We start from the raw sequence: 27,886 nt of genomic DNA on the forward strand, positions 1-27,886 counted from the left end.
ATCAGGTCGGGATGGCACTCGGCCCGCCAATCAATCAGGTGACTGACAGTCAACATATACATCCGTGCCCCCCGTGCACATTAATGTATATCAGGGCTTTGTGAGGACAGGAGAGTGTGTGTGTGTGTGTGTGTCTGCATGTCTGGTTTTCTGAGATCACTCCAAACAGAGCTGCTTGATTTGGACCAAAAAAGGAAGATAATCAGGATTATTTTTAGTCAATAATGTCTCGATTTATTCAACGTGACTGACTTTTAGTAAGAGCACTTTGTAGCCCGCATTTAAAAAAAAATAAATGCACCGCTTTAGAGACAAATGAACACACAAGTGATTGTTTCGTTTGTCATAATCGATGGAAGCCACGAATCGTACGCACGTCTCCATTTAATGTTTGCTTTCTGGGCTTATCGCTGCGGGCTTCATCGAGCGATGACGTAATGTCAAAGGTCAAATCTCCCGTTGCAACCGCGTGAGAGAGAGAGACATGAACTTTGGTTGATAAAACTCGGCTCGGTCGATCACATTGAACCGGCGTCGCCGCTCCGAGCTTTGCCTTTTGTTGTTTCCATCCCTTGTTGACGGTGTTTGTTCGCGCTTTACCCCGGTGTGGGGTCTCTCATCTCCGCCTCCCCTCCCGGTATTGACGCTCCGCTCTTCTCTGTGAATCTTTCAGGTGCTGAGATCCCGCCCCATGTGAGCCCGAGGAGCCCTTCCCAGCTTCGGTAGACTACAGCATGTGGACCGATCCGACGCTCTGACCAGAAACCACCGGGACACGGCCCACTGAGTGGTGGTGGTGGTGGTGGTGGGGGGGGGGCGCTGGGGGAAGAAGACAGAAGGGGGTGGCGGCGAGGCGGCCATGGACAGAAGGAAAGTCTGCGTGCTGATGGCGCTGTGGGCCGTTGCCCACCTCGGCTCTCCGGTCCACGGGCTCAGGGCCCTGCGGAGGACTACGGGGGGGCGTAGGGGGTCCGCGGGGCTGACGGGGCAGGACGCCAACGGAGTGCCGCTCCGGCGCTCCAAGCGCGGCTGGATGTGGAACCAGTTCTTCCTGCTCGAGGAGTACACCGGGACGGACATGCAGTACGTCGGCAAGGTAAAGGCCACCAAACAGAGTCCAGCTGGAAACCAAATCAATAATCAATCAATACATGAACGCACTGATCAGTTAGCTAGTGTGCTGGTTGTCCTCAAGCGACCGCCGTCCGTTAGCCACAGACGCTCCGACGTCTGCAGATCGGTAATCTCGTTTGTTTATTCTTTGATCGAATCACTTTTCCCAGACTGAATTTTGTCATTTTAGGCAAATAAAACGTCTCGAGACGAGCACTTAACGTCGGAGAGCTTTGACTCTTTTTCCGTCGTCTGGCTTTTTTTGTGACACGTTAATTCACGTAGATTTGATGTGTTTTTTTTCCGAATTCGACAGTTGAGCCGTGACGTCTGGACGAAGAGCTTTACGACTGTTTCTCCTTTAACTCACGTTAGTCTGACGTTAGCACGCAAAGAGGTGTTCAGCAGGGTTCGGGTGTCTCGAGGGATGCCCGGCGAACGTCTGGACCCCCCTGTTTCAAGACCGGGGTCCGTCTCCTGCATCAAACCCACAGCTTCCCTCATCCTCTGTGTGTTCCTCAATGTTCTGGGATGCGTTTTCCCCCGGAGCCACAAAACAACCTGAACTTTTCACTTTTCAAAAAAGTTGCTTTCTTTTTTCTTTTTTTTTTGGGTGCTCATTATGGACTTTCTTCTCAATACATATTTATGAAGACAGATCTTTTCCCTTTGAATCGTCCCCCCATCCATCAATGAATGCACATTTTTACCAGATATCGTTTTTATTTGCACACAAAAGCAACTATTTAGTAAAAATGTCTGTTTCTATATCATATCTGTCAACTCAAAGACGGGCTGCTCACATACGGGACTCCCTTTGTGTCCGATACACTTTGTGCTGTCGGCTCTGCGGTCCGCTTGCACACGGCGTCCATTCCCCTCAACGTCAAGCCGGCCCGGCCTCGCCCCTCCGGTCAAAAAAACGCCGCGTCCTCCGAAAAGGTATTATTTGTTCAGCAAAATGAAAAACATGGCGTCGGCCCAGATAAGGGGTGGGGGGGGGGGGGGGAGACGGGGCCGAATAACGTGCTTGCTTTACATGCAGCGCGGCGGAAGTCGAGATACCGGTCTCTTTCTCTTTCTCTCTTTCTCCCTCTCTCTTTCCCTCCTCGTGCAGCCAACTGTAATTGAGGAGATTGTGAAGCGTGGACAAGGTCAGGACGGCCGAGTGGGGGGGGGGGGGGGGGAGGAAGAAAGGCGGTCCTGTGCGAGCGGCTGAATGGCCACCCGGCGACTTTGCATTCCTGCCGCGGAGGACGGAGTCGTCCGACCCCGGTGAGACGCTGCACCGACCTATACGTCCGACCCCGAAGGGAGGCGGGCGACTTCCAAGCTGAAAGGATTACGACGCCAGCGAATAAGAGACAGAGAGAGGCCAAAAATATAAGTTAAAAACACACACACACACACACACACACATCAGAAGTAAGTAAGCACCGAGCGTGATCAAACCACTTTGGCTCCACAGAGCGGGTGGATTGATGTGCCGGTCGTCCTCTCAGCTTGTGAAATGACTAATGGCAGCAGAAGAATGGATTATCTGAGTGTGGTACACTTAGAGAGCCAAAGGCTGCGGCCCGAGAGCCCGTCTCCTGAAGACGCCATTAAGGCGTCAACCCTTCCAGCGCCGCGCTTAATCATGCGCTTGTTGTCCCCCCCCGTCCCCCCACCCCCACCAAGTACATGCAGCTGGGAGCGTCGGCTCGCTAGCCGGTTGTCACAGAGGATCGCGGTGCGCTGTGGAGCTTTATCTGATTGCAATTACTGTTTTGTTAATTGCTTGATAAAGTGCACGCCGTGAATGACGCCCCCGAACGGAACGGATGGCTCTTCTGTCTTATTTCTTTTTTTTTTTTTTTTTACTCGAGCACGTGGCTTAAAGCCCTCAGAGAGCAGCCATCTGTGTCGTCAGGTGGAGGCCGCGCGCTCACAATGCGCTGTTTCAAAAAGAAAAGAGCGGAGAGGAAGAAAGATAATAAAGAAAAGAAAAAAGATCCACAAAAAGGGAAACGGCTTCTTTTTTTTAAACTTTTTCTTTTTTTTTGTCATCGCGAGCAACCCGGAGAAAACACAGCGTGGAGCACACAAAAACAATAAATAAAAAGAAGCACTTTTTTTTGTTAGCGGCGGATAAAAAAGAAATGAATTGGAAATAACACAATGGCAGATTATTATAAACAAGGGAGCAGCTCTTGACACACAGTAAAAGATAGAATGATGAAACTACACTTGAATTACAACATCCCCCCCCTCGTCTCCAGTTTTTTAATTTTTTTTTCCGCTTGTGCAAACAAATGAAAGTTTAATCTTTTCTTGAACAAGTGTAACAAAAGCAAGTCAGGAACAGGAAGGAATTAAGGGAAGAGATGGAGATGAAGGGGGGGGGGGGGGGGGGGGGGGGGGGGGGCTGCTTGGCTGATGATCTCGCCTAATCTCGCCGTATTGGCCGATGATTTCTTTTCTCTTTTTTTTTTACTTCTTCTCCTTCCTGCAGGAGGGGGAATTGCACATTGCCTCTCATTAGCAGGCGAGCCGCATGCCGGCCTCGCAGGGCCCGGGCTGTCGCTGGGGAAAGAGAATGTTTGTTTATTTCATTATTTCGTGCTTTACCAAAGGGCACACATCCACTGGAAACGGTTAATGGCCTGTGGTTTAGGAGTGTTTGTGCTGTACTATCATATCTCATAAAGTATTTACAGCCCCTGATAGGCCCCAGTGGTTCTGGGTCTGCTGGGTAGACTCCTCAACACGGTCCCTGGCAAGTGAGCAATGCTCTCTGCACACACACACCCACACACACACACACACACACACACACGTCTGCAACACTAGCCTCCAGTAATGGGCTGGAAATCAGAGAAAAAGGCAGATGAACACGGACATAATATTCTAGTCCTGACTCAGCGGTGGAGGCGACCGGAGGAAAGGACTCCAGCGTCTTGTGGCAGCCGAGTGGAAAGGTGCAGGGATATTTTTGTTTGTGTGTGTGTGTGTGTGTGTGTGTGGTGGAGGGGGGTTGGAGGGAGCCCCCACCCCCCTATTACCAGCTGCTCACCTTGGCATAGAGGCAAGGAGCTTGCAATATGGCGGCCTGGCGTTACCCGCGCCGTGGCGGTCTCCAGCGCCGACCCGGAGCCCGTCGGTCGTGTGTTTGTTGATTGGCCGATAAGTTCCCCTCTGTGCGACCGGGAAAGGGGGAGGGGGGCGACTTCAATTATGCCCTCTCTCCTTTTCGCGGTGTGATGAGGGTCATGTGGCGTCGAGGCCCGGCAAACATCTGTCTGACAATGTCGCGGGGACGGGGGGGGGGGGCGATGTCTGAGCGAGATACGCCGACGTCGCAATTGTTTCCGCGCTATCGCCCTCCTGCTGCCGGTTCACACACCTGTTGCTTCTGTCAGGGGGAGATTAATTGATTTTGCGGGTCGTCAGCTGACCAGGTTTCATTCGATCGAGGCGCAAAGAAGATTGTGGATTTTAGATCCACAAGACCTGAATATTTCTTCAATTATTATACATTTATTTCAATATATGTAAAGTCATTTTTCTGTCATTTAATTATATTTTCTGTATTTTTTTTTTACAAGACTACACAGTGGTCTAAAACTTTTTTTGAAGCCTTTTGTAAAATTTTCCAAAAACGATCTATTTATTATATGTATATATATACATACATATACAAAACATATATATATATATGCATATAAAAAATAATAATATATATATATGCATATATAAAATAGATAGTTTTTGGAACATTATATATATATATATATATATATATATATATATGCATATAAAAAAGAAATATCTATATATATATATATATATGCATATACAAAATAGATAGTTTTTAGAATATCTACATATCCAAAGATAATGAGTAACTCAGGTTGTTGCATTATTTTTTTTTATTTGAAACTAGTTGAAATATTCTTTCAGTAAAAAAAAAGAAGACAAATTTGAGTTATAATGTCAAAATAAGTTGTGAGTCCGACATAAATACCAGTATCAGCATTAAAAGGTCACCATTTACAGTTTGTGCATCACTGTACCCTGTAAACAACCACACAAATACCCAGAACCCACCACACCGAGGACTCGACCTCGGCTTCAGGCCCCCGCAGCAAAGTGAACACACGAAAGACAACATGCTGCAAATTATGCATGGGACACGGAAAAACAACAACAACAACAAAACAACAACAACAACAAAAAGATGTCAGATGTCCACGAGAGAGAACTATACGTTTAAACCGACACATTTCCACCTTTAAAGCGTCCCGACCACACAAGTTTCCACATCGACAGACATTCGACGGGCTATTTCTGTGCACGGTCTGAGGCGACCATCTGGCTCCGTGTGAGGCAGCCAGTTCTCCACGGGCCGGGACACGAGGCCTTAAAGGCTGATTGGCTGATCGCCCCGAGCGGCGCCGTTTCCAGAGCCGGAGCGACGCGCCCAAAACGGTCGGGGGGGGGGCCGGATCCGCGTTAACGTTTGCTGCACTCGAAGCCGATTAATTAATTCCACAAACAAAGACAGCTCGCCTCTAAGTTCTCACACGCAGATGTCTGATGAGCACCACTTCACTTCTCAGCCCACTTCAGACTGGAAGATGAAGTGGTGGTGGGGTGGGGGGGGGGGGGGGGGGGGGGGGGGGGGGGGGGGGGGGCAATGTTTATGGTATTGCTCAGTGGAGAAGGCTAATTGAGTGGAAGGTTATTAAATATATATATATATGTCACGTCATTGATGGCGTAATGGTTCAAGTGCTCCGTAGTTTGCTTCGCGGAGAAAAAGAAAAAAATCTTTCCGAGTCGTATTTTTCTTGCGAGAATTATTTCCCCAATTTCGGCAATAAAAATCTGAGATTGAGTGCGACAACTTCCCTCGAAGTTGTGCCGCTCAAGATAACGACACAGAATGTTCTCTTTTTGTAGAAGAAACAGTTTGAATGCTGTTTCACTTGTTTTGAAGGAGGAACGGGAATACTTTGACATTTTGGGAAATACTCTTTAGGGAGTTGAAAGGATGGATGTCGCTCTACTGTACAGTAAATATGAGGCTGCCCGTTAGCTTAGCTTAGCAAAGACAGTGTAACCGTCTCTAGAGGTCACAGAATCAGACTACCGGCACCTTCACACACTAGAAGAAAAAAGGGCTGATGTTCTCCCCAGAACCATCTGCTTCTGAAGAACCCCCTTTTCTAAAGAAAGAGTTTTTTAAGGTTCTTCTTTGAAACCCTTGGAATATAAAAATGTTTCCGCCTTCAGGAACCTTCAAAAAAGGTTCTAGCAGGAACCAAAAAGGGTTCTCCTATGAGGAAAAGGCAAAAGAACCCGACATGGTTCTAATTAGTACAGTTATCTTTTAAGATTAGCATGTTGTATCTTATTTATTTCATCCAAACAAACGTATGTGCGCTATGCTAAGCTAACTAGCTGCCGGCTGTGGCCTTATATTTAGAAATGCTATATCCATTTACTCTTACAAGCATCCATCCCAACATGTCAAACCAGTCCTGTCGGTTCCCTAAAAAGGGTTTCTTTGAGGAACCTTCAAAAAGGTTCTAGCAGGAACCAAAAAGGGTTCTCCTATGAGAAAAAAAAGCCAAAAGAACCCTCCATGGTTCCAATTAGCACTGTTATTTTTTTAAGATTACCATGTTGTATCTTATTTATTTCATCCAAACAAACGCGCTATGCTAAGCTAACTAGCTGCCGGCTGTGGCCTTATGTCATGTCAGTGGGAACCATTTACTCTTACAAGCATCTCTCTGTGAGAACCTGAGGACTTCGGGCCACTATTCCAGCCACAAGGACCTGGTAAGATGGACTTGGTCCTCTCAGCATTAATGAACACGGCGCCATGTTATTTTTTACGATTCGGTAACCGTAGAGGGCAAAGGAGCTAAGGCGAGCTATCGACGCGCCGGGGTGGGGGGTGGGGGGGGCACATGTACAGAAGGCACATGTGGCTTTCTTCGGCCCCCCCGTGACAGTTTAATTGTATTTTCGATATAAATTGATCAAAGGGCCATTGTGAATGCACGTCGGGCTGCCACATTGATTTCCGGGAGAGGTTTTTTTTTTTTTTTTTTCACTCTTAATTTGAGTTGAAGGGCTGCAGTAAATTCTCCTCTCCAGCTCGGTGGGGGCGACGGTGGGGGCGACGGTGGGGTCACCGCGGCGGGCGCCGGGAGTTCGATGCTACTGAGGCCGCCTTGAAATATCCTTCAGGGGGGAGTGGAGGAGGAACTCTTCAGAAGCGCGAGATCTCTCCGTTTCCATAGAAATGACAGCCGACGCAGCAACATGTCACACCGTCTATCTCGGCCCCCCCCCCCCCGGAAAAAAAGGAGAGGACTCGACGGTTATTAACTGAATTGTCGCGCCGGGCAGAGATAGGCGGCTTGATAGACAATCATAGGAAAGGACATTGCCGGCTATAACAGCGGGGAGAAAGATAATAATGTTGAAGTGGATTGTTTTCATCCAACCCGAGTCTCTGTAGGAGGCACGCGCCGTAAAGCGGAATAGAAAACAAATACTATTCTGCAGGAATGTTCTCCTGGCTCGGTGAGACGGAACAAATAAATAAATAAATACCGGACTTCAAGTGGGGTTTTAACGAAAAACGGCGCCGCGCTCTCCATCCTGATCCCGAAAGACGCTGAAATTCTGCAACGCACACTTTGGTTTTCCACAGAATGAAAACAGTCTTTTATTTATTTTTCTTCTTCTTCTTCTTCTTTCTTTTTTTTTTTTTAAACCGGCATTTCAAGCAGGCGAAACAAAATAGTGTTAAAGATGCTAATCCACAAAGCTGTCCGTCTCGCGCGCGCCAGCTTTGCCCTGATATAACAGCATGAATTAGTAAAGCTCCCCGAGCACCTGGGATGAAAAGCTTTTTAATATGTGATGAGCAGGGAGACTTTAGCAGCGTGCTCCCACGTGACCCCCCCCCCCCCCCCCCCCCTCCCCCACCCCCTTCAGTCTGTCCACCGGCGCCGCCAAGACACACGAGGAGGACGGATCTGCATTCAGGCTGTCGGGATCAAACGCGCGTTAACGAGATGTCGACCGCGGGAACCGCGTGCTGGCCAAACATTCAAATGGCGTTGGCGTGACCTCTCTCTTTTCTTTATTGCCCTTTGCCTCCTCACCGCCTGCAATTATTGTTATTATTATGTCCTCGGTTATTAAAAGAGGGCATAAAGAGGAAGTGGGCAAACGACTGGACGAGCTTTTGATGAGTTCTCTGAGATAGATGTGTTGGGGATTTGGTGGTGGAATTAAAATGTCAGCGCATGCTAAGCTGCTGTTCATGCAGAAGAAAACAAATTAAACAGCAAAGAGAGAGAGAGAGCAAATCATAATGAGAAGCTCCACAGACTAGTGGGCTCTGGTGGTCCTCTGGCGTGTGGTGGTCTCGTTGTGGTCTTGTTGCTAGACCCATTCGGGGATTGCTGCTACTTCACAGACCCACCGGCAGTCTGTGTTTTCTACAGCAGAATGCCACCGTGGGCCTGCGCTGCCAAGAAGGAAAGAATAACTCATTTTTAAAAAAGCACGACAACGAAGACGACGACAACGAAGACGACGACGACGACGAAGACGACGAAGACGACGAAGACGACGACGACCTGCATGTTACGAGAACCAGTGAATGCAACGTGAATTTTCACAGAGAAAAGGTGAACGCCACGCATGTGTATCGGGGATGACGCTTTACTAAAGATGATCTGAATCTGTTAAATAACACCAAACGTATCAAAAAGATGTCGGTGTCTCTGTGCCGAGGCCCCCGATTGGTCAGATCACTCACACGCCGCACCGACACAAAATGAACTGTGATTCCACTTTGAAGTTTGATATCTGTTGACATCTTTTGGTACAAAGTGCTTATTGCGAGGACGTGCATGTGTGTGTGTGTGTGTGTGTGTGTGTGTTTTCTTCTTTTTCGCTCTGCACTTCTCAGAGATCACCTGTCAATCAAACGGCTCTGTGATGTTTCTTTTCTTCTCCGTTGGACTTTGTGTTCGATGACGTTCTCCTCTGGCTATTTTCTGCTCATGCCGACGCGGAAATATCTCCCCCCCTCCCCCCCGGAAAAAGAACCGCGCTGACACTCGCTGTTCATAAGAGCTTATTAATAAGCAAATGTGAAAGCTTCCATCAATCTCAGCTAGCGCTATAATAATTAGCTCCAAAGTGGAAATGTATTAAAACGAAAATGCTCCGAAATTGTTGTTTCGGTGCTGCAGGTATCCACATTATCATATTTTATATACAGTATATATATATATATATATTATTTATGTCTTTGTGCCACAGCTTCACTCTGACTCGGATCGCGGAGACGGGAGCGTGAAGTACGTCCTCACGGGGGAGGGGGCGGGGTCCCTCTTCAAGATCGACGAGAACTCGGGGGACATCCACGCCACCAAGAGGCTGGATCGGGAGGAGAAGGCCTACTACATCCTGCACGCCAAGGCCGTGAACCGCGTCACCAACGTGGCGCTGGAGGGTCAGTCCGAGTTCGTCATCAAGATCCACGACATCAACGACAACGAGCCCCGGTTCACCCGGGACCCCTACGTGGCCCGGGTCCCCGAGATGTCCGACATCGGTGAGTCCCCTGCAGGGTCGTGATGGGGGTCCTCGGCAGAAACCACTTCCTGCTGAGGAAGACCTCGAGACCTCGAGAGGAAGATTTAGAGAGTCGACCTCGAGTTTCATAAATAAGCAGAGCCTCGGTGGCACTTTTAATATGTTTGCATAAGCGTTGATTTCCCTTTTTAAATAATCAATGAGATAATAATGACATGAGATTCTTTTTTTTTTTTTTTAGGCCGAATGTAAACATACAGCTTTTTCCCATCCCAGAGTTATTAGGTAATAGATAACAACAAAAAAAAAAAAAAATTGTAATTGAATCATAACAATAATAAACACACACAAATGAAAATGAAATAAATAATCAGTGATAATAGGCTTTGTGTGCACGGGAGGCTGAGAGAGTTGCATTTAGTATGTTAAACCATGTGTATTGATCACGAAGCACACAATAATTAAGTGTTTACACAACTGAAGGTGCTTGTGTGTGTGTGTGTGTGTGTGTGTGCGGCTGGATTAAAAGGCTTATGATTCAAATAGGGTAGAGACGTTGTAAAATGCCAGTCTTCCTGGATCAATGGGACGTTTATCAATCATAATAACTCAACAAAGAGACTAATTAAATGAGACTAGCTTCATGACCGGAGAATAAACAAGCGTTCCTCCTGCTTCACGATTTCAGCACCGGGAATGCAGATTATCTTTTTTAAATACGGTATATTGTGTTTATAAATTTTTTTTTAAAAACGGTATTTCATTTAGTACATTTTCTTTTATGGGCTCGCAGACTCCACGTGTGCAGGAGTGCAGCTCCTCAGCCCTTCGCCCTCCAAATTAAACTTTAATTCACGGCGCACTTTGGCTCCGGCTCTTAGTCGGGGTAAAAAAAATAAATAAATAAAAAGAAGTACATCGTGGCCTCATGAATATAGATAAACAATATTTATTTTTTAAAAGAAGGCTTCTAATCAATACATGGTTTGAACTCCGTGTTCCAGGGGGACGTCGGTTCCTGCAGCCACGGAGTTGTCACTCGGTTCAGCAACCCCCCCAAGAGAGAGAGAGAGAGAGAGAGAGAGAGAGAGAGAGGCCAGCACTTATCTTAGGGCAGCACGGGTGCCCATGGCAACAACCGAGGTGTGATGTCACCGCTCGGCCGAGCATGTGTTCACGAGCGACTGCGTGGCGGGCGCCGGCCCTTTAAATGTGACAAAACACTTTTGAGTTTTTAACTGTCGTCTCACGGCTCTGACATTCTTCTCTCTGCCCCCCCCCCCCCCCCCCCCACACACACACACACACGCACACACACACACACGCACGCACACACACACCTAGGAATAAAATGAGATTATTACTGACTTGTTTTGTCAGAATATTCTTTTCTTTTAAAAGCTTAAAGTCGGCCGATGAGACGTTTTCTAAAAAACCTTTTTTGAGGCTAATTCTCTATTTAAAGGTATTAGCGATCAAGGTTCGGTGAACTCTCTCTCTCATTTCTTTGCCCCACTACATTGAACCCCACCGCCCTTACAGATCGTAGCCGACGTAGTTCTGCGGGGGGTCGTCGAACCCCCTTGTGTTGCACAATTCTATATTTATACCACTCTGCCATTAAATATTTCTACTCAATTAATTTCCTCCTGCATGTAATGAGGCACCACTTGGCCCCCGCGAGGCGCCATTTGGGAGGTAGCACTTTGCTACCCGTTTCCCTTTGTTCCTCTGAAACGAGGTTCTCCGGCCCTCTTCTGGAAAAGAGGAAATGGTATCAGATATTTGGCTTCTCGAGACACTCCAGATCCGAGGATACGCTAATAGGCTTCTTGGGTGGAGAGCCTTGTGCCGAGAGAGAGAGAAATACATTAGGACTTATCGATTAGCCGCATAAATCAATCACGCATGTGGGTATAAGTGGCCCGAGGATGAAGATTGGGACAGAGATGATCTGTCTGCACCGGCGTGGTGAAGAGCACCCATCAGAAGGTGCATCGGCCTGACCAATTATCCAAGATGGCCATTTTCATCAGTGTTGAAGAGTTGATCTAAATCGTTGTCATGAATCTCCTCCCTCTCCCCCCCCCCCCCCCTCTCTCAGGCACCTCTGTAATCCAGGTGACGGCGACGGACGCGGACGACTCCACGTACGGCAACAGCGCCAGGGTGGTGTACAGCATCCTGGAGGGGCAGCCGTACTTCTCCGTGGACCCGGAAACCGGTCAGTGTTCAAGGTCCAACGCTCTGGACGCCATCGCCGTTAATGTGATGAAACGCGTGAGAATAATAGGGTTTGTTTTTCTAACGTAGCATCCGTAAAAAGTCCATCACACAGGGAGCGATCGTGATGCCTCCTCGCCTCGGTAGACCAGCATGCATTGCAGCCACGAAAGGAAGCGTGCCCCCCTGACTCCGCCTACACATGGAGCAGGTTTACAGCCTCTGTTGTCTGTAGGTGGCCATTCTGGGAGACACTCAACTATCCGCTTGCTAGTTTTAATCATTAACGTGCGCTTTGGAACACGTCCCGCTCGGGTCTTTTTTTTTTTTTTTTAGCTTAAACAAAAGAGAAACGACAACCCCAAAAAAAATAAATAAAAAAAAATGCCATTTGCAGATTAGCGCAGGGATTAACAGTAATATGGTTTATCCCACATGTGGAATGTAAGCTGACATCCCCCCCCTCCCTCCCCCTTTCACAAAGACATGCCTGGACATCGCATTATAAGCAGGATTGTGTTGTTCCCCTCTCCTCCTCCTCCTCCTCCTCCTCCTCCTCCTCCTCCTCCTCCTCCTCCTCCTCCTCCTCCTCCTCCTCCTCCTCCTCCTCGTGTGTGCATTGTCGTCATTAAGCAATAACAAAAGGGAAGACGGGGATTCAGAGAGCGAGCGCCAACGCCGCCGTAAAGCCGAAAAAGAAAAAAGGAAAGAAAAGTTGCCTGCGTTTTCCTTTTTTCCGGCTGCACGCCGTCGCATGCGGCAGGAAGGAGCGAGCCGGAGGGCCCGGCCCGTCTGATCCGAGCCTGAGTGATGCGCCGACGTCAGCCTCTCCTCCTCCTCCTCCTCCTCCTCCTCCTCCTCCTTCTTCTTCTTCTTCTTCCCCCATTGTTTGATGTGCAATGAATCATCTATTCACACCGGGAGCGCCGATGTTTGTCAAAGCAGTTTATTTAGGGTGAAATATTGTGTTTTTCATCTTTTATTCTCTCGCTCGCTCGTCGACTCTCTTCAAATTAAATCGCGCGGTGGAGATGGGATTTAAAGACCCGGCTCTGATGGGAGACGGAGCGCACCTTCTTTCTTTCTTTCTTTTTTTTTTGGGGGGGGGGGGGAACGCGCTGCCAATTACCTCTCTCTCTCTCTCTCTCTCTCTCTCTCTCGCCGTCCCGACTCCGAGATCTGACGAGGAGGAGCGAGCGGAGCATCACCCGGAGTCTTAATTCCATGAGAGGAGATAAATGATGCCGAATGCATCTGGAGGCTGAACGCTGCTATTTAAAAGGGGGGGGGGGGGGGGGTGTTTGGTTTGATTGGGCCCTTTGGTCCACCTGCCATTTAAATCACGGGGACGCAGACGTCCACGATGTCGGCCGCCGCCCGCCCGCTCTCAGCTGGAGAGCTGACCTTTCAGGCGATGTATAATATTCTTGCTGGTTTAATTATCTGCCCTGTCGATGCGCGCGAGTCTAAAAAAAGAAATATCATTAATTCGACGCGGGCTCATTTATTTTTTTATTTTTTTTAAAGAACAATTTCAGGTGAGCACAGCGGTCTTTAGATCCACCTGCAGGAGAAGGTTATGTCGTCTGGTCGGGGGCTGGATCTCTGAGAAAAGGTCGTTGGCACACCTGCCAGACCACCTGCGCGTCACATTCACACCGAGCATGCTGATTGGTTCGTCGCTCCGTGTTACATTCACACCGAGCATGCTGATTGGTTCGTCGCTCCGTGTTACATTCACACCGAGCATGCTGATTGGTTCGTCGCTCCGTGTTTCTAGTCACGACGGGAACGTTTTCAAGGGCTCATAACATCATGAAAGTAGTGTGATGGTCGTTCCCGTGCGCTCTTCTGGCTCAGATGTTGCTGCAAATTTAAGAAATACCTCCAAAAAAAAACCAGATTAAGCAACGCTGCGATTTTGGAATCAAAACACTTTCGACATTTGGAGATTTTCTGCAAGATTTGCACTTTTTTTTCTTCTTTTTTTTCCCCAAATGGCAGCGAGCGCCTCTGTTCTGGAAATGTCTCGGGGAACCCCCCCGATATGTGAACGCACGCCCAGATGCCCTCCGAATGTGCTTATTGAACATGCGTTCTGCTTACAGCACATCTGGATGCACTTTGCTGCCGTTTGCCCCTTGTGGCCGGATTGTGAACTGTTGCTCAACTGCAATGTAATTGAATGTGATTTAGATCTAATATCCTATTTATAATTTCGTAAAAATAACTGATAAACTGCATATCTTAAGATTGGCAGTTATATATATATATATATATATATATATATATATATATATATATTTCTTTTTTTTACCATAAATAAAAATATTTAAAATATAACTAGATATTTTTTAGAGTAGTTTAAACTAATCTTATGCTCCTGCGCACCCAGAATATATATATATATTTTTTTTTTTACCATAAATAAAAATATTAAAAAAATAACCAGATATATTTCAGAGTAGTTTAAACTAATCTCTTGTTCCTGCACACCCAAAATATATATATATATATATATATATATATATATTTATTTTTTACCATAAATAAAAATATTAAAAAAATAACCAGATATTTTTCAGAGTAGTTTAAACTAATCTCTTGTTCCTGCGCACCCAAAATATATATATATATATATATATATATATATATATATATATTTATTTTTTACCATAAATAAAAATATTAAAAAAATAACCAGAGTAGTTTAAACTAATCTCTTGTTTCTGCACACCCAAACTTTTTTATTGTTTATTTTTTCGGCTGCAGTTGAGTTTTTCTTTTAGGACCTCAAGCTCATGATTATTATTATTATTTTTTTATCGTCGATCAGTCTTCTAGATTAGGTCGATTAATCATTTTATCCGTAAAAAAAAAAGTCAGAATAACCGCAGAGCCTGAGGTTGCGTCTGACCTTCAGCTCGGAGACATTCGGTCCACTGTCACATGCAGCATGCTGAGAGCTGGAACAAGAGGATTTATGACTTAATAGATCCATTGAATACTAAAATATCAGCCGATTCATTTTTTTATCTCAATTGACTTCATCTTAAGAAGAAAAGAACACACTTAAAATACAGAAAATTAAGATTTCCTTGTGAGTCTACAGCTTGTAAAACCCTCTGAGTACAAGAGCCCGTGTGGTTTTCTGGCTGTATGAACACACTCGTCTGGGCGGTGAAACCACCAGATGGGCTTTCTTTATTTTATTTTATTTTAAACTCCCACCCCCTTAAATCAGTGCGTTTCCCCCCCCCCTCCCCTCCCTCCCCTCCCTCCAGGCCTGATCAAGACCGCCCTGCCCGGCATGGACCGGGAGGTCAAAGAGAACTACCAGGTGGTGATCCAGGCCAAAGACATGGCCGGACAGAACGGCGGTCTCTCCGGCACCGCCACGGTCAACATCGCCCTCTCCGACGTCAACGACAACCCGCCGCGCTTCACCAAGAGTGAGTACACACACACACACACACACACACTGACCGATACACCCACCCCCCATCTGGTGTCGGTTTCTAAAATGAATTTGGATTATTGCGGCGTGCTCCGGGTTTCGTGCGACCACGGCGGGCCTCTTAAAGGCAGGGGATAATTAAATATAGAGCCATATGACGGAGCGAAGGGTCCTGCAAAGTGCATCAGATCAGCCCCGTAATCCCTATTAAATAAAGAGAGTACATTCACTGGTTTATTTTATCTCCCCCGCTCTCTCCCTCTCTCTCCCTTTCTCTTTGTCTATCCGATGACATTAAGTCTTTCTTCTTTTACTCCATAAAAAAAACGATGTTCTCAATTTAGTGCTCCGACTGTCTCCTCGGTGCGTTTTTCTTTCTTTTGTGTTGCCCCTCTCGCTCGTCAATCATCAATCCTCCTCTTCTAAACTCACTTTCAGTCTCACACATCGTCTCCCTTACTCCCCCCCCCACCCCCCCCCCAGCCCCCACCTCTTCTCTCGCACATCTGGCAAACGGCAGCAGCCAGATCGGATTGACAGATTACTGGCGTCGTCGTGTCCCCCGCCCTCCCCCCCCCCTCGGTGACGGCGAGCGGCGGCAGTACAGTGGGCGACGCGTGACCCCCCCCCACCCCCCCTCCCCCATTTATCTCTCCCTCCTCCCGCTAGCTTGGGAGGAGAAAGAGAGAGAGAGAGAAGGGGGTCAGACGCTGTCATCTCAACCCCTCCACCAATGAATGAACGGCGCGAGGAGGGGAGGGGGAGACGGATACGACAGGGATGGAGGAGGTGACAGGAGGGGGAGATAGAGGAAGAAAGAAGAGTGATGCAGGCGACAGAAAGACAGCCTGTGATGGAGGGAGTGTGGGGGTGGAGAGAGAGAGAGAGAGAGAGAGAGAGAGAGAGAGAGGGGAAGCTTGAAAGAAGGAGAAGGAGGAAGAGATATTGTAATGGGACACCCAGAGGAGGCAGAGTGTCAGGAAGCGATATCATTGTTGTCTGCCGGAGTGATGCCTCTTCTTTTCCACCCATCGCTAAATACCTGTTAGCCTACGGAAACCTTCTGGTAGTGCGCCACTTTCTGTGTGTGTGTGTGTGTGTGTGTGTGTGTGTGTGTGTGTGTGTGTGTGTGCGCGTGGAGGCAAAGTGTCAGCGTCACCGAGACCTGCCGACTCAGGCGTTGCCAAAACACTGTCAGCATGTTTTATTAGTGTGTCAGTGCTGTTTGTCTCTGCAGGCTGTGTATATATCACGACCCCACAGCTATTTATTTAAACATACGAGATGCAGCTGCAGCCCGACAGGCAGCCATCAATATGCCCGCCTCAAACCCGGAATATCATCTGGCAAAATAAAAATAAGAGACAAAAGAAAACGAAGAAGAAGAAGAAGAAGAAGAAGAAGAAGAAGAACTTAACCTGAAAGGCCAAAACGTCTGTTTTTGGAAGTGAAATATTGAATTGTGGTGAAAGAAATCGTGAAAAGGATCTGAGAAATAGCAAGGGGGCGGGGCCATTGCAACCGAGGCCACGCCCCCTTGCTATTTCTCAGATCCTTTCACATACATTCCTTCTCAAAACGTTATCTTTTTTCCTGTTCATCTACCCCCTCCCCCTCCAGCCCTCTACGACTTCAGGGTGCCCGAGTCCATCGAGCTCGGGTCCGCCGTGGGACTGATCCGGGCCGTGGACGCCGACATCGGCGAGAACGCGGAGATGGACTACCGGATCATCGGCAGCGACGGCCCCGGCATGTTTGACGTGACCACCAACAGGAGCACGCAGGAGGGCGTCGTGGTGCTGAGGAAGGTCAGCGGCTCCCTCGTTTGTGGTTGTGATAATAATTAAATCACATTTCTCCGATCGAGGGATTGACTCCGCGCGGCTCTCAACATGGCGACGAGCTAGCCTCGGGGTAGACGACACTATATCCAAGAGGGTTTTTTTTTTTTGGAGGAGTTGCAGCTCCGTCTTTGTTTTGGAGACATATTTTTTTAGATAAACGTTCCCAGTATAGGCGTCCTGTGTGTTTGCCAGTTTGAAAACCTTTAAGTGTACGACTCTACGGAGAGGTAATTAGAGAAAATAATCCCCACAGACGGGTTTTGATTTCATAAAAAACTTTATCTGTAATTATATCAAGTCTGTAGGAATGAAACTAACGAGGGTTTTTAAGTGTTTCTCATGCAGCCAGATTCACAGCATGCATTTCAGGTTCTTTTGAGCATAACAACGACACCGTCGTCATATTATCGTACACAGTTTGCTAGAATGATGTAACCGAGTGCAAGAAATAGCATTTTCTTTTTTTCTTCCCACTTTTATTTGTAATGCTCGTTTTTATTTTAACCGCTCGACTTCCTCCCACCAAACCTGCCCGACGCCGCCTAACGAGCGTCACGCTTCTCGATTTCCACTTCCACTCCTCGCCTCCACGTACACGTGTAGAAACCACAGCAGGGACCCGGACGCTCGGTTTGGATCGCGGTGTTTCCTGACGCGCTCAACAAGAAAAGCCCATTGGCGTGCGGGCAGAGAGTGTGTGTCTGTGTGTGTCTGTGTGTGGGGACCGAGCATGCCCTTCTAATTAAATGGGTTTGTCGAGTGGCAGTGTGTGTGTGACGCGCCCGCTCCAAACCGCCCTCGCGTCGTTATTCATAAGTTCAGACTCGTTCCATCTGGATTCTTTCACCCCTTCGTCGGCCGTCTTCCCCCCAAACGACGGCCGACCGGCTTCCTTTCATACTCAGGGAGCCTCTGATCCAGCTGTCGGAGGTACACCTTCATTAAAATGATACCTAATTATTCCCATCACTGGGGGGGGGGGGGGGGGGGGGGGGGGGGGGGCCTACAACTTCAAGAAAGAAAAGCTTATTAAAAAATAAGAAGAGATAACAAGATAAAGACGGGAAACATTAGCGCGAATCTACTAAATCATAAATGACATAGAGAGCAAACAAATGTCTGATGGGGAAAAGGTTGTGAGTAAATGTACATTTTATCAGTAAATAACAACAACAACAAACACACAAAGTTTCTCAAGGTGATTCCACAGAATGCGTTATTATTATTATTATTATTATTAGGTGTTCGGTCCACATCATTTAGATTTAGAACAGATGTATCCTTCAGCGTAATATATACCAGTCATAATATTTAGTTGTGTACATTTCAGTTTTTTTTTCTTTTTATTCTTTTGCCTTTATTAATAGACTCAAACGTAAATATTAAGGGGCGAACAATTAAAGTCCTTGTGGAAACTTATTTTTAACTCAAGGTGGGGGGAGAAAAAGAAACAGAACAGAAGTAGCGTGTGTTTCGAGGTCTGTGTTTCGAGGTCTGCGTGACCCCCCCCCCCCACCCCCCCCACCCCCCCCCCCCGCGTTCAACATGCTGTCAGCTTACATTAAGTAAACACTTCACAAGGTTTGATGTTGTCCGGGACTCCTGTTCCCCGGGTCCGGTGCTCGGGCGCCGCCGCGTTCCCATCGGCGTGTCGTGTGAAAGCGAGTACAGCTGCGCGACATCATTTTCCAGGTTCCCATTAAGTGGCGCGTTGCAGCGCTGGAACCGACCGGGTTGTCAAAACACAAAGCACAATCTTTAGTGACGGGGGAACCAAGAGGGAAGCCAATGTTACACTGCAATATATATATATATATATATATATATATATATATATATATATATATATACACACATATATATATATATATATATATATATATATATATAAATAAATAAATACATTCTGGAAGTGTATATATACATATATATGCATATGTATATATACACACACACATATATATATATGTAAATATACAGAATTTTTTAATATATATATATAAATCCAGAATTAATTAATTAATTAATATATATACAGTATATATATATAAATTATATATATGGATTTATATATATATATATGTATATATTATTTATATATATTCTTTATTATACATCTGGTGATGCACTACACATGATTTTATTTTATATTTTTATATTTTATTATTTTTATATTATTATATTTATATATATTTTTATAAATATATTAAAATATATATAAAATATATATATAAAAATATATATAAAATATATATATACTGTATATATAAATTCTGACAAAAACATTCGTCGCACATGATGCGTTCAAGGGGAGTCAGAAAGACGAACATTTTGACAATAATTACACATACATACATCTATCTCTCCGTTGTTTCCGCAGCCTCTGGACTTTGAGAAGAAGCGTCAGTACAGCCTCCGCATCCAGGTGGAGAACGCCCACGCCAACTCACGCTTCTTCTCCGCCGGCCCCTTCAGGGACGAGGCCACCGTCAAGGTCACCGTGGAGGACGTGGACGAGCCGCCGGTGTTCGAGCGCGCCAGCTACGTCATGGAGGTCAAAGAGGACACGGCCAGGAACACCGCCATCGGCTCCGTCAGCGCCTCCGACCCGGACGACAAAAACAGCCTCGTCAGGTACCACGCGGGGGTGTTTTTAGCATGTTTTTAATTTAGCGGCCCGCCCCACAATTATTAAATCTGAGGAATATTTTTAGTCTGGCGTCTCAATTCTTTTTTTGGACCTGAAGCCTGAAGCCCGGCTTGAAGAAAAGGTCGTTTGTGATCCGGCCGCCCGTGAAAAGGTCACCAGAGGGGATGCGTTTGTGCTTTGATTATAATAATAAACAGCATTCATATCCATAATGCGTCCTCGGTAGAGGGACGCGAGGTTCCTCTCGCACATACCAAGAGGCTGAACACTGGATAAAAATGCTAAAAAAATAAATAAAAATGAGAAGCTAACGACTCCAAAAAGCGATGCCCGTGTTCTAGTAAAAAGGGGAGTAATGGCATCGGGGGTCTCCAGGACTTCTTCTTTACGACGCACTGAGGGAGCTGGCTCTCAAGGTTGAAGTTCCACCACTTTATTGCAGGTGTCAAATGTGATATCATTCTCTTTTTTTATCGCCCCCCATCATCAAGGAGGTAGCTACCCTGTGGCATTTAGAGGAGGAGGAGGAGGAGGAGGAGGAGGAAGAGGAGGAGGAAGAGGGCCATGGAGCCTGGGGGCTGCCTGGCATGAGGAAGTCACTGAGACGGTTCTATCTTTGTGAACACGTTTAGGCTGCATGTAAAACCGGGTGCATCCCTCAGTGCATGCATGAGCAGTATTATGTGATCTCGTGGTGCTGTTTATTATGGGATGTTAGCGTCGTCCCAAAAGCCAAGCGCGGTGGAAAACACGCCAGTGACGATCGAGCCCCTGGAGCACAAACGCCATTCAAAAGGTTTTTTTTACATTTTTTTATTAAAAAACCCGGAAATAAAAGAATATATATATTTTTTTAATAGTATGCACAATTGGAAAAGATAACACAGTTATAATAAATAAAATAAAAAGCCGCTTACTATTTTATTCGCCCGGGGTTTTGAATGAATGAAGCGCTCCTCTAAATGTCTTCGGCTTACCAAGGGCAGAGAAGTTTTGATTAGTTTGGCATGAAAATTGCACAATGCGGCGATTGAATGTTCATTCAAAGTGTGGCTCCGTCCTTGGGGTTCTACACACACACACACACACACACACACACACACACACACACACACACACACACACACATATTGCTGGAACTCTTTTTAACCTGCAAACCCCCCGAATCACTACTTCTGCTGGGTTCATACTGATGAAGAATATATTATATAAATAAAAATATATGTATATATATATTATATAAATAAATATATATATATATATTATATATATGTATTTATATAAATATATATATATATAAATGCATGATTATATATATATAAATATATATATATATATATTCATTTATATATATATATAAATAAATATATATATATATATAAATAAATACATATATATAAATATATATATATATATATATATATATATTTATAGTATATATATATATATATATATTTATATATATTGGGACATATATACTATATATATATATATATAGTATATATATATATATATATATATATATATATATATATAGTATATATATATATATATATATATATATATAGTATATATATATATATATATATATATATATATATATATATATATATATATATATATAGTATATATGTCCCAACCCGTTGATCACTAACATTCCTGGCACCCTCCGTGTCCTTCTGCCTGCCCTCCTGCTGAGAGCAGCACTTTGGGTGCCCGATCGGGACCGCCATCTCTCCGTCGTTAATCGGGGAGGAAGAAAGGTGAGGGGCCCGGGCCGGCTGAATTATTGGGGATATTAGAAAAGCAATTAGTAAAGCCCGCGGCCGACGCAGCTTTAACGAGGTTAGAGTTACTGTCGGGGTGGGAGGAAGAGGCAGGCGAGGAGGTAGTGTTTAGATAAAAACACTAAACATGGTCGATGCAGGAGGATCAGCAGGGACGGGAGGAGGAGGAGGAGGGAGGAGGAGGAGGAGGAGGAGGGAGAGCCGGGGTTCACAGTCTCCCCTCGGGGGTCTCCTCCCTCTTACGCCAGCCCTCCTGATGCCCGCATACTCCCATTAATCACACTGATGTATGGCAGTAGTACGGGAGGCGGAGGGGAAAAACAACCCGACTGGATAACCTGTTGGCCGGCGTGTGTGTTCGTGTGACTGCAGACGCTCTCACACACACATCCATCACACGCCTCCTCGTGCAGATGTTTCACGTGGGTTTCAAGACATGTGTTTCTCCTGCACGTGAATCAAGATACAATGCATCCGATTGTGGGACAAAGTGAGTCAGTCTTCATCCGAGGCTCGAGGAAACCTGGGAAGAGGCGGCTTGCAGGAGGTGTGGATGCAGGATGCATATACGTATATATATATATATATATTTATAATAGTTTTTTTATGGATTATTTGAGCCCTGAATGTACTTTTTCTGCCCCTGACGGACACTTCTTCAGTTGACACAATTTGCTGTTGGCTTTAAGTCTGCTGTCTCTTTTTATTTATTTTTTTAACGTTGTTATTTGTGTTTTTACGTGAGAAACTTTAACGGACGTATTTCAAAACCTCGCCGTATTGCGCCGGTTAAATACTAAATAACGGTTTGCGTGGCAGCAGACGTATCAGACGTCCAAAGCTGGGACTATCTGCCTGGTTAGATAACACAAAAAGGGTAATTGAGAAAATACGGTGTAGGTTTCTCCTGATTTGTGTAGAGTGACCCTTCCCACAGCAGTCTGAACATTAAAAAAAAAACACACAAAAAAGCAATTTTGTTCTCTTCAACAAAGGGCAAACCGCTGCTCGGAGTGATACAAAAAAAATTAATCTTTTTCCCTTAATAAGTTTCTTGTGTGGCGTGAATAGCAAAATAAAAGGGTATAATGGCCGAGTGGAACAAGTCCATCACGATTAGTGAGACTTGTTTCGAGTCTGAAAACACTAAAACGTCCACGTGAGCGAGGCGGCCAACGGGACTATTTTCTCTCCGCTTCACGCTTAAGAAACTCTCTAAATATGACTGCACCCTGTGTCCTGAGTGCTCGAGTTTAAGCCAATCTGTGTGTGTGTGTGTGTGTGTGTGTGTGTGTGTTTTTCGAGCAGGTACTCCATCGATCGGCGCACGGACATGGACCGGATGTTCAACGTGCATGCGGGCAACGGGTCCGTGTTCCTCCTCCGGGAGCTGGACAGAGAGGAGAACGCCTGGCACAACATCTCCGTCATCGCCACCGAGTTCAGTAAGTGCAGCGCGGGCGTGGCCGCATGCATGGTGGCGGCGTGCGTGGCGTGCGTGGCGTGCGTGGCGTGCGTGGCGTGCGTGCGTGGCGTGCGTGCGTGCACCGTTTCCTGGCACCGCGTCGGGACTAATTGAATTTTTTTTACTCGTGTTGTAATCACCGGCCCTTTAAGAGAACAGCTGACCTCCGTCACTAATTAATCCCGCTTGCCTTGACTTGACCGTCACGATCAATTAAGCAGCACTTCCTGTTAGGGGCGGGACTATGCCCTTTGCGCCGCTGGGGAAGACCTTTAATGTGAAAGGCGTACAGGAAGTGTCGAGTGTCATTGCTGTGTTCAACGACACACTTGTTGCACAGGAACATGTATGACATTAAGTTTCCAGTAGCAATAAAGCCAGCGTGCAAAAAAAATAAATAATTAATATCGTAATAATAAGAATTAGATTACGTGTCAACGTTAAGGAAAGTTTCACAATAAAAGTGCATTTAACATTCCTCACAACTTGAACGCAACTATGCAAAAACAAATGTGCAACTATAGGAATACGAGATGCGTCTGAATGCGTATTGAATGATGAAATCAGAATATGCTTCATTATGCTGCTTCTCTACTGTAGTCAACGCAGCCTCAACGGTGTTTACGTGCTCACTTTCTATAGCAACCGGCTTTTTATCATAATTAGAGTTTACAGTATTCCCAAATTGCTTCGTAAGTAGCGCCTGAACGAGTTGTTTACACCATAACTGAGCTGCTTCATGGGATTTATGCTCATATAGTCCTTCACTTGTCACATATCGTTGGAATTTTATGGTAAGAATATCGCAATTACACCGACATTGACGTTGCACACACACACACTAAGTGCTACTTTGTTTGGGTGAATATTTACCTGTGTAACCCCCCCCCCCCCCCTCCCCCCCTTGTGTTTCCCAGACAACCCGCGCCAGATCAGCCGCGCGCCCGTCTACGTCAGAGTGCTGGACGTCAACGACAACGCGCCGGCGTTCGCCACCGGCTACGAGACGTTCGTGTGCGAGAACGCCAAGGCCAATCAGGTCGGTGCCACGGCAACGAACACGTTACGCAACACGCTCACCAAACACGTCGGGCGGATGAGTAAAACTTCACGAACAACATCTGCCCGTCGTGGTTCAAGAGGAAGCAGCTGCTCCCGCAGACGCTCACACATCCCGATGCGTTTCACTTGTTCTGCTGCCAATCCTTTCAGAGTTGGAAACGCACAATGCTGCAAGGCAGGACACACACACACACACACACACACACTTTATAGAGGCTTCAGTTTGAAATTGCACCACACACACTCAGACTCAGAAGGTTTGTCTGTGCTCACGGGGAGTGTGATGATCCAGACTCTTGACTATGAATGTTATATTCAAAGCCAGAGAACGACATCTTGGATATTAGAGCACTCCTTTTGTATTGACTGGAGTAAAAGCAGCACGTTTTAGCATTAGATTACACTCAAAGCACTGAAAGTGAAAGTACACATCATGCAGAGTATTAATGTATTTGTACACGATCGGATTATAACTAGCGATGCATTAATGTAAGCGTCCCCCTTAAAGTGGCAGCTGCTAAGCCCAAAGCCCTTTACGTACCATAATCTGAACCCGGCAAGTAGCTAGCAGCTAAAGGCTAGCAGCTAAAGGCTAGCAGCTAAAGCTAATGAGTGAACGTGTAAAGGGGCATAAAAGACCCTCAGAATTGTACTGAAGTGCTTCTCCTCTTTCCAGAGGATACAAACCGTGAGCGCCACGGACCCCGACACTCCGCTCGGGGGTCACCGGTTCTTCTTCAGCCTCGCACAGGAGGCTGCTGGGAAGGCCAACTTCTCTGTCCGCGACAACAAAGGTGCTCGCCGTCATTCCCTTTACTTCCATCTTTTGTAGCGATTGTTCCCACGAGGCACTTATATTTATATATATATATATATATATATATATATATATAATATATATATATTTATAAATATGTATATATCTATACATAAATAAATATATATGTATGTATATATATATACATAACATAATAATAAACAGTATGCACATATATATATATATGCATGATGCACTGCACATGATTTGATGTTATATTATATTATTAGATTTTATTATGTATATATATATATATGTATTTATATCTCTCTATATATATATTTATATCTATATAAATATTTATAAAAATATAATATAAAATCAAATCATGTGCAGTGCATCACCATAAAATAATATCTATATATTATTTATATATATATATATATATATATTCTTTATTATACATCTGGTGATGCACTGCACATGATTGGATTTTATATTATATTATTATATATATATGTATTATTTATTATACCTGTTGTTGAACTGAACCACATCTCATGATGCACATGATTAGATTTTTTTCTCCCCCATCCCGCAGCACTAAAAGCACATTCACAGGAGTTTATTGAAATGTGAATTGTGGGTTATCGATTGCTTGCGTGGTAACCGGACGCCCCGCTGCGTGTGCGTGTGTGTGTGTGTGTGCGTGTGTGTGTGTGTGCGTGTGTGTGTGTGTGTGTGTGTGTGTGCGCGTTTCCTTCCAGACAACACGGCCTGGATCCTGACGCGCAGGAACAGCTACAACAGCCTGCAGAAGAGCGTGTACCACGTGCCCGTGGTCATCTCCGACGGGGAGTACCCGATGCAGAGCAGCACCAACACGCTCACCGTGCGGGTGTGCACCTGCGACCGCGAGGGCAACATGAAGCTGTGCAACGCCGAGGCCCTCACGGCGAGGGCGGGCCTCAGCACGGGGGCCCTGGTGGCCATTTTGCTCTGCGTCGTCATCCTGCTCAGTGAGTACGGGGACGTGTCGGGGGGGTTGGGGGGGGGGGGAACCGACCGGCCGGCCAACTGAGCTTCATTTGAAAACCAATATTTTTGATTTGACCTTTTCCTAAAAGCTCCACTCGAGAGCTTCTTACTTTTTTAAAAGTTGACAAAGAAGACGTTTTAAGGTTTCCTTCCTTAAAATCCTTTATTGACCCCCACGTTGGGCTTTTTTTGGCCCCAAGCTCTTGACTTAAGGAGGAAAAAGGAAGAGGAGTGCGCACTTTACTCAAAAATCTGCGGTCGCTCAGCCCGAACCAGACTCAAACGTTTCAGTGATTCCTCATCACGATGGAAATAGCACTTATGAGGAATTTATATCTACTGTGAGTAAAGGCTTAAATTCAATTACGGATGAATAAAAAAATAAAACCTGTAAGAAACGCGTTCCCAAAGTGGCTTCAGGGCCGGAGAGTTTTTAAAGCGTTCCCATTTATTCGTCTTTTCAATGCTTTCAAAGCTTTTTGCATCTTGATGAACGTCCAAAATACTGCAGGAGAGTTCCGTGACTTTGTTTGTTTAACTATACTTTGACACTTTTCGATATACCATTGACTTTTTTTTCTCCGACATCTTGTTTATGACATTTTTATGACTCTCCGACACTTTTCGTGGTATTTTATGACTTTTCTTTTCGACATACTGTCCAATTACTTCTTTTTTTTGACGTACTATAACTTTTTAATATCCATTTTTGACATATATATGTATATATTATGACTTTTGTTCTTCTCCAACATGGCATTGATTTCTTGTCACTTTCTTTGACACTACATTTGAACTTTTTTGGGGTATTTTTTCAAAATACTTTGTGTTTTCGACATCATATTGCAACTTTCTTTCAATATACTACATTTTGACTATGATGATGACAGTAACTCTATGAATTATGATATTTTTTAACATACTAAATACACCGTGACTTTTTGGAGATATTTCTTCCTTCTCAAGCAGTCAATGGGTTTGATGTTAACTCTTCAATCTGACTAGTATTCACATTATAGGAGCACTACAGTTGTAGAAATCAATCCATTATCTATAACTTTAGAATACCCAAACTTTATATCATGCTTCACGATAGCACACAAAGTCGTGTTTCTGGCGCACGGCGTTTCTTCTCTTAAACTGCGTTCCTTTGTGAGCCGCGGTGGCCCTGAGGAGAGAACATCCATAATGCATCCTCGTGGTAGCCGAGCCCGGTTTCTACAAAGTCCCTGAACATCAGTCAGCACATCAACAAATCCCCCGCCGGGCGCTCACTGGCCTTCTGGAAAGAAAAAGAAAAAGGGAGAGAGGGCGCAAAAGCAAAAGTTTGTTGACTTATTCTTCTTGTTTATTTGGTTTTGTGCGCAGTGATCGTGGTGCTGTTCGCCGCCCTGAGGAGGCAGAGGAAGAAGGAGCCTCTGATCATCTCCAAAGAGGACGTCAGAGACAACGTCGTCAGCTACAACGACGAGGGGGGCGGCGAGGAGGACACTCAGGCCTTCGACATCGGCACGCTGCGCAACCCGGAGGCCATCGAGGAGAGCAAGCAGCGGCGGGACATCGTGCCCGAGGCCTTCTACCCGGCCGCGGTCCGGCGGCCCGCGCCGCCCCCGATCCGGGACCACAACGGGGACGTGAGGGACTTCATCAACCAGCGGCTCCAGGACAACGACGGCGACCCGACGGCGCCGCCGTACGACTCCCTGGCCACGTACGCCTACGAGGGCAGCGGCTCCGCGGCCGAGTCCCTCAGCTCGCTGGAGTCGGCGACCACCGAGGGCGAGCAGGACTACAACTACCTGAGCGAGTGGGGGCCGCGGTTCAAGAAGCTGGCGGACATGTACGGGGGCGACGACGGCGACAGCGACTCCTAA

The 27,886-nt window shown here is 45.9% G+C and overlaps 1 protein-coding gene across 1 annotated transcript; it reads left to right on the forward strand.

Annotated features, from left to right (window-relative positions):
* The first annotated feature begins 859 nt into the window (after positions 1-859).
* LOC117749424 (cadherin-6-like) lies at positions 860-27,886 on the forward strand. The gene is made up of 11 exons (XM_034559951.1): positions 860-1,096; positions 9,454-9,748; positions 11,834-11,953; positions 15,237-15,404; positions 17,030-17,217; positions 19,634-19,887; positions 22,999-23,135; positions 24,073-24,194; positions 24,894-25,011; positions 25,742-25,993; positions 27,381-27,886. The coding sequence occupies exons 1-11, from the start codon at positions 860-862 to the stop codon at positions 27,884-27,886; spliced, it is 2,397 nt and encodes a 798-aa protein (XP_034415842.1).

The sequence above is a fragment of the Cyclopterus lumpus genome, chromosome 20 (genome assembly GCF_009769545.1).
Source record: "Cyclopterus lumpus isolate fCycLum1 chromosome 20, fCycLum1.pri, whole genome shotgun sequence".
In the NCBI taxonomy this organism is placed as follows: Eukaryota; Metazoa; Chordata; class Actinopteri; order Perciformes; family Cyclopteridae; genus Cyclopterus; species Cyclopterus lumpus.

What these genes read in the sequence shown, in the direction of transcription:
- LOC117749424 (XM_034559951.1), top strand. Translation starts at nt 860, where the DNA reads ATGGACAGAAGGAAAGTCTGCGTGCTGATGGCGCTGTGGGCCGTTGCC. An exon ending in GCGTCGTGGTGCTGAGGAAG is followed by an intron (nt 17,218 to 19,633) that starts GTCAGCGGCTCC and finishes TTGTTTCCGCAG; the next exon opens with CCTCTGGACTTTGAGAAGAA. An exon ending in GACAAAAACAGCCTCGTCAG is followed by an intron (nt 19,888 to 22,998) that starts GTACCACGCGGG and finishes TTTTTCGAGCAG; the next exon opens with GTACTCCATCGATCGGCGCA.